The following is a 13188-nucleotide window of genomic DNA, read 5'->3' on the forward strand; positions in this document are numbered from 1 at the left end:
AGGCAGAAATAGCTACATAGATAATGATATCAACCAGGCACGTCAAGGAATTTGCATTTTAAGGATAATGTACTATCTTGAATTCTGGGTTGGAGTAGTTACATAAGTGTTTAACCATAACAACCAAGTAATGGTTGCATTTTATATCAAAGACTGCAAGAATTCTACAAGTCTGAATGCTCAGGGAAACATAAGACAATATAAAAGTCAAGAAAGATGAAACTGGTGTTCACAAGATTTGAACATATATCATGTGGCCTTGAGGCTCCTATTATTAGCAACAAAGCTTTTAAACAGGGAAAATGCGAATATTCAGACCTGCTTGATTCCACTAAACCCTCTGCCGATATCTAAACTCCAAATTAACGGTCAGAGAGCTGGGGTGTGTTTTGGTGTTGTGACCGCAGAATTCAGCTTAATATGCAGTAGTTTGAGGCAAATTAAATGAATAATTTCTTTTATAGTTTTAATTCTAACTTAGCAAGAATAACAATAAAAAGATGCATGGATTTCACTTATGGTTCAAAACATCGTTGAATGATATTTTCAGTGCCACTATTTGCATATTTGGTCAAATATTTCTCCAAAAAGTTCTAAATTTCCAAAATAGCACTACTATTGCCTCCGAGTCTTTTTCAGTGAGTCTGAGATGTCTGTCTCGCACTGCAGAGATACAATGATATTAAGATTGAGGTGTATGGAGAATAACATGGTTCATTTTGTACTGTGGCCGAAATTGACCTCTGCAAGCTCTTCTCTTGGCTCTTGGTCCATGTAAACCTTTTTACATAGTCTCTCATTTGTACACTAGCATGCTGACTGGATTCTTCCTCACCTCTCTTGTTACAGATTGATGTGCAAAATTCAATAATAATAGTAATAATAATGATAATAACAATACAAGATTAATCTGTAAAAGAACAACTAGATATGTCCAGTATTTATGCAATTGTTGCTCAAATTGGATGCATGCAAATACATTTTCATTTGTGATGTCATACTGTTTTCCCATATGTCTTACACCTGGCTGCAAACAGACAGGGAAAAGCCTAGCAACATACAACGACATTGCAACAGGGGTCGGCGTCTGGTGAATTTTAATGGAAATAAATTAAGTCACTGTGAGACTTTCATAAGGTTAAAATTTGTCATCATAAATTGACTCCACTATTCTCTGAAAATTTTCCTTTGCATCACCATTGAGTTGTAATTGTTTGCTACTGACAAAGATACAAAATTAAACAAATTCATGTCCAGAATGCAAACTGGTTTTTGAGAAGGTTCCCCATGAAACATGACAAAAACCCTTGATTAAATTCAGCCCATAGTTTGACCCATCGCTCCCATTAATACTAATAAAGAACTTGCATGGGGTTGTTTGAAGAAGGCCTTTAGCAGCTTTAAATTTCATAATGTGGACTGCTTTGTGAAGGTATCATCTATGTCAGAATCATCAACTGGCATAAATCTGTTGATCTGTTCTGTTGTTTGCTAAAGGACCCATCATGTGTCTCATATATGCTTGAATCACCACATCTTTGCTAATGTTATCAAATCTCTCGACCAAACAAAACCACACACCATCTGATGTTTACATAGCCATAACAATGTTCATGCCAGCATCCATGCAGCTACAGATTGGATGTACACTATTCATCTCTTGATAGAAATGAGCAGAAATTAAAGTAGATCTAGTTGGATGGATTTAGAAACCTTCCATGGTCTAAGCTAATAAAAATCTGAATGTGGAGTAAGAACTCTAGGTTTATTTGGACTAATGAAATTCATAACTAGCGATATGTTATCATGCTAAATTATCAAACAAAAATAAAACTGAAGTGAAAAATAATATCACATGACTAATAGACAGAAAATGTTACAAATAACATCAGGACCATCATTGTCTCTTCCCATGAGCATCAAATAACTTGGAGCTCTCTGAAATAGACTCGGAGGTAACTGCAGAGATGCTTCAATTTTTTTGGAGTTTGATTATCTGGCAATATTTGTGAAACTTTTATTATCGGTGTTTAACATATATTTCATGACATTTCAGTTATCACTGAAGTACCTCCTATTTTATTTTTTATTTTAACTAGTGCAACATTTGAATGAAACGAACTGAATACATCAGTCAGTTTCAACAGTCCTAAACTAATGATTATACCACAATTTCTGTTGATGCGTCAGTGATCTCTTGGGACTTTAATAGCCTTATTATAACATAACATGTGCATAAACAAGTTCAAATGGCCACTATTTGTCTCCAATGATTTTGTTTCAAAATGAGACTACGATGTCATTTACAGAATTTATGAATATAAAACTGAAGTAAATTCGTCACCATAAGTAAACCTCAGTGTGAGATCAATATACTTAAGCTCGGGAAATAAATGAGTCCAATCAACTTAGTTCCATTTTGATCACTGAATCCTGTTATCGGTGATCGAAACGGATTTTGTTAAGTGTCCTCATTTCCATATCCAAACAATCACATCCAAGGTAGATTTCAGTCAGAGAAAAACACACCAAACCTAGTGTTTATATAATAAAGGTAAAATGACCAAAGTAATTCCAATTATTAATAATCAATATGAGTAAGTATCCAAACAAATGGCAAGAATTGTCTTTAAATGGAGATACAAGGACATCAGAAAAGACTAAATCATTCTTTGTGAAAGGTAGCAGTAAGCTTAAAACAATGAGTGCATCTGACTGCTTGTGATGGCATGTGTATACTGGCAAACAGCATGAGATGTTATGGAAATTTCTCTACTGCGACACTTCAGCGTTCTTAGCGTGTAAAGGAAAACTGCACTACCTAACATGGAATATGTTTTAAATATTTTGAAAAAAATGTTCAGTTTTGTTTGTAGATGTAGATACTGTTTAATTCTAAATTTAAATAGATGTACAGTATTGCTCTGTTAAAGGGATCAGATCAGGACCAGTCAATTGATAGGAGACTTTTGACTTTTGACTTTTCCAACAAACGCTGACTTCTATTTCACATGATTATTCAGTTCATGAAAATTTGTCAATGTATATATAGAACATCCGTATACTGAGATATCTGAGCTCGATTCACAAGCACTGTGAAACAATGCCCTTGTATTTAGTATAGTCATCATTCCATATTGATGGGTTTGTCTATATCTATGTAAATGTAAATGCTGTTTTACGGTAACTATGTATCATTATGTATTGGAAATAGCAAATAGTTGTCTTAAAACATTGAAACTAGTTGCAACCTGATTTGGAGCACAGTATCATTCCATTTTCTTCTTTGTTAAACGATGATTACATACATCAACTGGTTAGAGCATCTGCCTCAGATGCGGGAGGTTGTGGGTAAGATCCATGGCTGAGTCATACCAAAGACTTACAAAAATGGTACTAACAGCTGCCTCTCTTGGCGCTCAGCATTAAGAGGTTAGTGTTAGGACTGGTTGCCTGGTGCCAGGATAATGTGACTGGATGGGACATCATGCTACATGTCTGCGGCATGATGCCCAGTGCTGGATATCACTATAAACTGTCACACTGCAGACATCGTAGCGATATGACTGAATTTTTTTAAAGCTACATTAAAAATCCAACACACACACACACACATAAACTTCCCAGGTCCACTGAATATGGATGCATCAGACTGGAATACCCTGTCAGGCAATCTTGCAGACTACCGTACAGAACATTACTCCTCCTACCACAGAAATTTCAAAGCCACTAAAAGCTACATTGTAACTGTAGTCTGAAGTTTTGATCAGCCAAGATAAACGTGTTGCTTTCAGTTCCCGTACCCAGTGGTGAAATCATGGTAAAAAGCACCAACTATTTCCTCCACAAACAAATACAGGTTCACTTTAGAATATGCACATAAATTCCAACAATGAGAGAGAAGATAACTTGAAAACTGTAACTTCACATTCAAGTGTAACACGTGTTAGAAGCCAAATTTATACGCTGATACAACTATGGGATAAATATGTATCAAGTTTCTTGGCAATCTTTCAAGTAGTTTAGGATAAGTAATGATAACAAACTTGTGTTGACTGACCATTAGAGGTAAATTAAAATTAAGATCAATAACATAAAATGGGATTAAACTTTATTTAAACTATTCATTTTGTTATTATTATTAAGTTTTATTTGATTCTTTATATATATATATAGGTGGCGCTCACCAGATAATATGTACTTTTGAAAGAGTGACGTATGTAAGGTGAAGTAGTTCGCATTTAAAACATGCACAGTGGAGAGAACGTTTGCATACCTCTATGCTACATTAATGTAATGTGGATGATATTTCTTTTGGATATTGTACTTTTGGAAATTTTACATGATTTAAGCACACTGCTAACTAAAATGACTGCTCCCTTGTGTTAAAAAATCAGTCTGAATTAGTCTAAAGTACACTATACATAGCAGCTATTAAAATAGGGAAAATGAATTTTGCCAGACTAGACAATACCAGCTTCTGAAAGTGCAATGAATGAATTACCAAATATATAAAATGTAAAAAAAGTTATCGGCTCTTTTTTATACAATTGACCTCTGAAGTTCAGGAAGTGAAAATGACCAAGTAGAGCTAGCACTTTTTTGAAAGGTGCACATTTGAAGTAAGGCCAAGCTGTATACTCTATAACCCATAGTACACCCATCAATCATACACCAAAATAAAGGGAATTAAAGGTTCTTTGCATTATACCTAAGATATACAAGGTCTTTTTTAAATAGCCAGTATAACCAGTGAGGAAACCCAGGGGCATTCTTTTTCTTTAAATTCCTAACCCTATGCAAAATGCGAAACTGTATAGCGCCACCATATATATATATATATATATATATATATATATATATATATATATATATATATATATATATATATATATATATATATATATATATATATATATATATATATGTCTTTCATTGCTAGATTGACATCATCTTTGAAGCCTGTATGTGATTAAAATTCTCTACTCAGCATTAATTTGTAAATAATTTGACTTCATAAAAATAAAAGATGTCAAACTGCAGTAAAACATAACTAATACAGAGCAATATAAATAATGATTGCAATTTCTGACATGAAGTGAACTGTCATTGCAATTTTTGATGTTTGATTGCCATTGTTCATGTTATATTTTCGTCTGAAAAAAATTTGGTCATGCTCAATGAAATCTACAGTACCCAAAGGTACACAGTAGTAAAAAGGAAATCAAGTTCAAACTCTGAATATGATTAAAATATGACATTATATAATGACGTATGAAAATATTACAGTATCATATACAGTGGAGCCTTGATAATCCGGACACATTCGTTCCCAGCGAATATGTCCGGATTAACGAGTTTTCTGAATAATTGAATTATGCACATTTTTTATTTTACGATATCATCACACCGTATATATGTACATGTATATGCTAGCTTTAAATGTAATGTACTGTATATTCAATAATGGTTGAATTAAATTAATGAATACATCTATTAATTTGTGTTTATTTCACATTATTATAACACGTGCTTGTACGTACATATACAGTAAATAGAAGTTTAGACAATTAACACATCGAACACATCACACTATGTTCATGTACATGTATGTACTGTACATACATTTATTATGTCAATTTCCTGAAGAAGTCTGTAACCTTTGTTTGCCTGGATTGTTTGGTGGATCTATCTGATCCCAGTGTGTTTATTTAATTATTAACACCCCCGTCGGCGACTAGCTAAAACAGACATTGTTTATACAATCGCTGGTTACAATATGGTCACGCTACTTAGTTATTGATAGTGGCCATAGATTTTCAAGGGCTTCACTACTGTGTTTTATGTATTATTCTTCTGATTGTATTTTCACATACGATTTTTCGAATTTTCTTATTTTTGGACAGATTATTTCTGGATTATCGAGACAAGTTTTAATGTAATTTTACCCTTTGGTCCCCGATTTTGATTTCTGGATCCGGAACGCGGATTTCTTGATTAACGGAGCAAATTAACGTTTAGGAATTCCATTCCCATTGAATTATGTCCGGATAGCGAGGTTTCCGGATAAACGGAGTCCCGATTAACGAGGCTCCACTGTAAATTGATAATGGGTCTGTTATCACACATTCTTGATCCACAAAGATGAAGCTCTGTTTAACAATTATGTTTTGAGTTAACTTTAGACTTTGTCCAAATTATAAGCTGTATACAGACTGACAATTATATATATTTTAAAATGATGCATAATAGATGAAAAAGAAATTGTATAAGTATTTATTTACTTACTGAGAGTATTTATTTAATTTTCATGGTATAAGCACAAAGGTTCATATTCAGTGGTAGTAAGAGAGATTACCTATCTTCTTGGGAAACATCTGGAAATATTGATACCATCCTTTTTTGTTCTCCATCTAAATTATCTGTAAGAAATAGTTGGTTGTTAAAAATGACAATCATAAAACAACCAGTGATTCAACAACATGTGGGATCGACCGCACCTTTTCATCTAGAATTTACTATTGTCAACTGAAGATTTATTGTTTCGATCGAATCACTGATGTATGGTCATGTCTGAATGAAACGCTTTTATTTTAGAGGTTGATTGGTTGTGGTTTCATTTATATGAATACCTCACAAACTTAAATTTATACAGGGTAAACAAAGATGCATACGTATAACTACGTGAAAAGATACATAACTTTGTCTGGTCACTATTTACGACTAACTTATATATGTACAGATTGTTACTTAAAATAACTGAACAATGAAATAAAAGGTTGAAGAAAGAAGACAAAAGTACAGTCAAACTTTAGATTAATATCAACAATGACTTTAAACTTTTCAGGCCTTTTCAGGACAGGAAAGAGTCATCTGCGTTAACCTTGTTTATCATCGTCTGAATTGTCATCATCATCATCTCTGAATTTCTCTTGTCTCGTGCTCTTTTCTCCATGACTCTGCCACCTAGTTATTCAAAGTGGAATTTGATTACTGAGGAAGATAAAGTAAGATGTTTTATTCATTTTCAAACCTGTTTATTAATCTTCTAAACAGGATAATGCCAGAAAACTATTTAAACATATTTCTTATACTACTATTGCTGCATGGGCTGGTACTATTTCTTCTATGATAATGACTGCCGTTAAACATAACACGAGTACTCATTTTCAACTGCAACTTCTAGTCATACTAATTTGAAAACAATTAAGTGATGAGAAAATCAAAAGATCTATTATCGTATAGTATGCAAACCTTAGGTTTTGTAACAACTCTGACAACAGCATTTCAGCCAGTGTCAAAGTAAATATGTTTATTGGAGACTTACCTGAACATTTTTAAAGGAAGTCGGTTTTTATTTTTTAACACACCTGTGGAAATGAAAGTAATAAATCATTAATAAGTATAAAAAAATGATGAAAGTGAAGGATACAAATTAAAACAAAAACTTTAAACACATAAAAAAACAGTATTAATATACCCATGCAAGCATGGACTCGGCACTGTTTATTCAGAATTATTTTTTTTTTATTGAGCTTACATGTCAACTTGTATTTAGCAACTTTTAATACTTAATAATTGGTTTTAAAATTACATTTCTATGAAAATATAACGAAAAAGGTCATAATATATCATAACCATAATAATTTGTTAGGAAAGCTGAATTGTATTCCTATTGGCTTTATCTATTTGTGCTTATTAATATATCAATTAATTAGGACATAAAATACCAAGATAAGTACAAAATGATCAACTATTTATGCAAGGATAAATTATATTTACTTCAGACCAGCTTAGCTAGTACTACAATGGTACTAATTAAATTGAAAAAAGTAACCTGCTTATCTGTTTTTCATCAGTTCCAAATCAACTTAGAATGATAGTAAAATATTCCAACAAATGCTTAAAAGTATGCCAACATGAAATTACAAACTGTGTTATTAGATTAAAAATGTTCCAGTGATCACTGATAAAGGGACAAATCCATAAAGGACATATTCCTTTTTTAAGAGGACATTTGTAACTATTAAATTTATTAGTTTGCTTGTATTCTATTTTCACCTTTCTTTTTAAAATTGACTCCATTGTCATCAGAAGTATAACTGTCGCTGCCTTCATCAATTTTGTCTATGTTATTTCTTCGTAGAGATCCATCAACTGATCCATTGCACTTATTGGAAGAAAACCTACAATTAAAAATATCTTGCAATTCACTTCTAGTACCATGGGATGTGTTTTAGTGTCATTTAATGATATGTTCTAGAATTCTTGGAAAACAACAGGAACAAAAATATTACTACTACTGCGACAATGATTAAGACAACAACAACAAGTATAACTTATTATTATATGCTCATTTTTTTCTCCATTAACTTTACATTTTCAGAATTGTTCAATAATTTACGATATTGCACACCTTCATATTGCTCCCATGCGCAGGACACGTGTGCCCAATAGTGTATAAGGAACTGCTTTTTTGTAAACAAATCATGTACATTCGCATAGTAGGCGCAATACATTTTGGTTGATTAAATTTGTTTCGGAATGAACTAAAGCAGATGTATCATGGACTGCAACATACAACTGCTTTGCTACATTCCAAGTTAACTTTTTGATACGTTGTTTCAGATTTTGTGATAGACACCAGATTTCATAAAATTGCTTGGTACCTACAAATAACATGCAAGCTATAAAGGCATAAACTGTCTCCTCTAGCTGGTAATAAGAATGGCAAAAAATATACTTACAGTTTTACATCTAGAATTTCTTCAAAATGTACTTTCTTAGTTCTCCAAATTCAAATTACATGAGCCATGTCATGAGTTCTCAAGCTTGATTACACATTTCAAAACTGTACTGTAATTTTGAGTATATTCCAAGTGCAGTTACTTCTTCCTTACTACACTCAAAATGAAATAAATATTAAATTCAATAGCGTCTTTTTGATAATTGCAATTGAAACACTTCATATTTTTCCCACATTATGATTTCAAATAGTCAATGACAGAACAAACACACTTGCAGATGTAAACACACTTCTCCCATGCTGCTTCAATCAGATGTATTTTATGTACAATTTGCACAGATGAATCCAGTCCAAAATCTCGAACTTTCGTACAATCAAAACAAAATACCAAAATCTATTCATTCCAGAACAAATGGAAAAATTGTTGCAATGCGCATTCATTCACAATATGACTCCAAATTTCAATTTTAACTAAACATGCCATTTTCTTTCGAAGGTTATGCCGAGCATGCGAAGTTATCTGGGCGGAGTTATGTGCATATTTAATAATGTTTTTTTTTTGTGTAGTGATGAATCTGCACTTGTGTATTTAGTTTGGAATACGGCATACATTCATTTACATTGTTTCTTGTAGTGTATTTTGTTTTTATAATGAAGCCTTAGGTAGAATAAGAAAATGAGCATATAATAAAAAGGTTACTGCATTTGAATGGGAAAATATGAACACGTTTGGTTGGATGGATATACTGCACTCCCAAGGTTGTGCAGTATTCCATCTCAAAACTCGTTCATATTTTCCCATACAAATGCAGTAACCTACAATTACTAATGATAATATTGATATCAACCTTTCACATCACCAAATGTTCGACTAAGTCTTAGACTTCCCTTCATATTTATGTAATGATGCATTAATGCAGTGCTAAATGGATTCAGTATATATGTACAGTATATATGTACAGTATATATACACTTTTAATTTAGAATCCCGATGTACCTATCTATCATTAGAAATAATTCAAGGATTGAAACAATGCAGAGTACAAGAGAATTAGATTGCTTTGCATTTGTGAATAATGGATATGATAGTCCATTACGCGTCAGTATTAAGAAAAAATATAGCTAATCTCTCATCCCGTACAGAAAAAGCTCACCAGTTCACATGAGCTGCTCATAAGCTGCACATGAGAACCTTGTTAGAAATGTATGCAAATTGGGTAGATTTTGCAGGCTCATGTGTGCAGTTTGTTAGATCTTGTGAGCCAAGGAAAAACTAACCTGATTTTCACATGTGCAGATTTTGCTCAAGTGAGAAATTAAATTTTCAAACGAGAAAGTAGAACTCAGAAAACATTCTTTTCCATTACATTTAACCATGTCTGAAAATAAGGCAGAGTTCTAATTTCTCATGTGATTTATCACGTGAGAAACTTGGACTTTGATTCTGATTAAACACTTATTTCAAATTTATTCAAAGTTGGATTTTCTCATGTGAGTTATCACGTGAGAAATCTGGACTTTGATTTTGATTAAACACTTATTTCAAATTTATTTAAAGTTGGATTGTATCATGTGAGTTATCACGTGAGCAATTTGGACTTAAATATTTTGTGCAAATGTTGAATGTCAAGTATCCCGATTATTGTCAAACAGACATCATTTCTATTATGCACTTGCTGTTGCTTTGTTGTTTTTTTTAAATTTTAAAACATGTCAATTAATTTTCTCACAGTGAGTTTAAGTCTTATTTTGACCCAACAATCTCTTAATTGTATTTGAACATATTAAGGTTCATTTCACTGTTCATAAAAAGAAACAATTCTGCATTAAGGTCTCGTATAACCAGACTATTCATTAAACTTGAACAGCTGTCAAAGAAAATACCATGCGAAACTGTTCATGGTTAATGTTTCATTCAGTAATCTGTAAAAGGTAAATGTTTCTCTCCCAAAAATATGCAGTTTACAAATATAAAAAGGAAATAAACCTTTTGCCTCAAAATGGATGCTATTAAAAATAAACATATGATGCAACCCCTTTATTCAGAATTTATCAAACTTCTCAAACTCTACTATAAAACTGTAAAACAAATACACAGCCACATATCTGAAGAAACAAAATAAACACTGATGCACAGTCCTTTCGGCTTAATAAACTCTCAAGTCCTTTTCCAGAAGATTTGGAGAACTACATATACTACGTCGTTTTCTTCCATGCCTAACATTCACACAAAGGTCAATAAAATCTAATACTGACTGAATTGTGTAATTTGGCTTATTGCAGACAACGATGTGCTCCATTAGTCTGTTTTTTTTCAGTGACTTTATTGTAGGGAAATGCGAATCCAGCTTCTATGTGACCTGTCAGTGGATTGATTCACTATTGCTAACACTAAATTATCACTGCCATTGAACGATATGTACTGTACATAAAATTTCATAAATCTGTAAAAAAACTGCCTAATCCAGTCGTGTTTTTTGCTGTTTCGCACTCTTTTGCACATGTATATTCTTGGCAATGGAAAATCTTGTTTATTTGCAGCCTTTTAAATGTTCTGATCATGTCATTTAAAAGTTTAAAAAAGAAGTTTGCTACTGAAATAATCACGAGACAAATCACTGACATTTCCATTAACTTTTCTGTGACCCAGGTTATCTGAGTACACGGTGGAAGAATCGGCTTTTAGAACCATTAGAGTGTCCTATGGGGCATGGGTCAGCCCAAGCTACTGTAAAAACATCAAAATTAACTGTGGCTATATTAATTAACTTATCAATGATATTAATTCACTTATAGCTCAGTTTTTACAAAACATCTGATAATAAAAATACCATTTATTTGATACATAAACAATAACATTAAGAAATACCTGAGCAAAAATAAACAAAGGAGTGTAAAACCATAGGGGCTCATATTGTTGCTCACAATTTAATAAAGGTATTATTTTATACTACATGTATGACTGACATTTATATTGTAATCAGTGATACGAGCCCCTGTGCGTAAAATAAAATGTTTACTAATAATTCATCCTTTTTTGTGCCTCAAATGAACTCAACAGATGCTGCATGCTGACCTACAGTGTACATGTAGAATAGCACTTTAAAAACCAACAGACAGAAATTTGTGTGCGGGCCATGTTCACTTAGCAAGGACCACGCGTTTTAGGAAGAAAGCTATTTAATATTCTCCTGCAACATGTTTGTTCTTACATATTTCAATGACCGCAAGAGTGTGGACATTGTTAACAAAAAGAAACCAATATCAACATAGTGATGTCCATGTTAGTACTGATGTTAATGTCCAGCACAAAAAAGAAGACATCGATGCAAGTTTATAGGGATGCATATTAGAAGATTCAAGGATTATGAAGGACTGGTTCTTTGCCGAGAAAGATGTAAGTTACATTCACTCATTTCTGTTTACAATTTTTGCATATGGAATGATCAAAGTGGATAGCCTGAATCATCAACATTATAAGTGTAAGCATAAATTTGGTCATTTAAAAATAAGCCAAGGTTTTGCTTCAGATTTTACTGAAAAATATAATTCAACCTCTTGTTGCTAAAAGTGATATCCACACCACACGATCATCTAATACTACTTGAACTCCTTTGTGTTGAACAACACTGTCTCAAAACTTATTTATGCCTTCTACAATTCAACTCTGTAACAATGTCTGCCTGCCACCACCCCTTAATAATTCTGCAGGCGCCTCAGTGACGAGCACTTGCGTTACCGATTGAAACAATTAGTAACTCAGCCACTCAGAATTTTAAATCCTATCTGAATTTGGACAAAAATAAATGTTCTTCATATTATTTTATTGCTGATTGGGTGGAGCAAGTTCAGCATATGTGATTGAGGACCAAATGCAGTAGCTTAATTCATGATTTTATTCCTAAAAGACAGTTGCCTTGTCTGTCAAATCTCTTGATTGGAAGATTTAAAATAAAGATTTAATTGGATAAGGATTACAGCTTTTCCTATACTACGACTCTTTTGCCAACCAAATCTTTTTCCCATTTCAGTGCATTCTTTCTGTTCTGCATTTATAAAAAAATGATCAACTATACTAATCTCTGATGTTCTTTTTACAGATTAAACTTCTTGAAGGTCACAAAATTTAAGTCAACACAACAAAGTTAGCAATCATTTGAAAGAAGTGCAAAACATCAACAGCAACAGGAAGAAGTCAGACAAAACCCCATTGCCATGCTAGAGGAAATTCCGACTCCAGTAAAGGGTATGTATAAGATGCTTCAAATTTCTTTATGTAATACACATGATACATATGCATTTCAGACTCTAAATATGACCCCCAATAAGTTTTTTTTTTAAATAAAAAAATTGGAAAGCAGATTTTGAATTTCTTTACATAGCACAAATGTAAATATTTTTGGAAAAATGTATCATAAAAGTTTTGGAGAAATCTCCCCGAG

At 32.6% G+C, this 13188-nt stretch overlaps 1 protein-coding gene across 3 annotated transcripts in view; it reads right to left on the bottom strand.

The window, feature by feature from the left end:
• The window catches only part of LOC149800901 (uncharacterized), a 150302-nt gene that overhangs the window by 75047 nt on the left and 62067 nt on the right, over positions 1-13188 (bottom strand). For all 3 annotated transcript variants that reach the window (XM_089954965.1, XM_089954964.1, XM_089954963.1), the window contains exons 15-18: positions 8062-8186; positions 7328-7370; positions 6884-6966; positions 6359-6422 (exon numbers count right to left, since the gene is read on the bottom strand). In XM_089954965.1, coding sequence (XP_089811091.1) covers positions 6359-6422; positions 6884-6966; positions 7328-7370; positions 8062-8186 — 315 coding nt within the window. The remainder of the gene's footprint in view (positions 1-6358; positions 6423-6883; positions 6967-7327; positions 7371-8061; positions 8187-13188) is intronic.

This window comes from Sinohyriopsis cumingii, chromosome 4 (genome assembly GCF_028554795.1).
Source record: "Sinohyriopsis cumingii isolate HCF-2022 chromosome 4, ASM2855479v2, whole genome shotgun sequence".
Classification (NCBI taxonomy): domain Eukaryota; kingdom Metazoa; phylum Mollusca; class Bivalvia; order Unionida; family Unionidae; genus Sinohyriopsis; species Sinohyriopsis cumingii.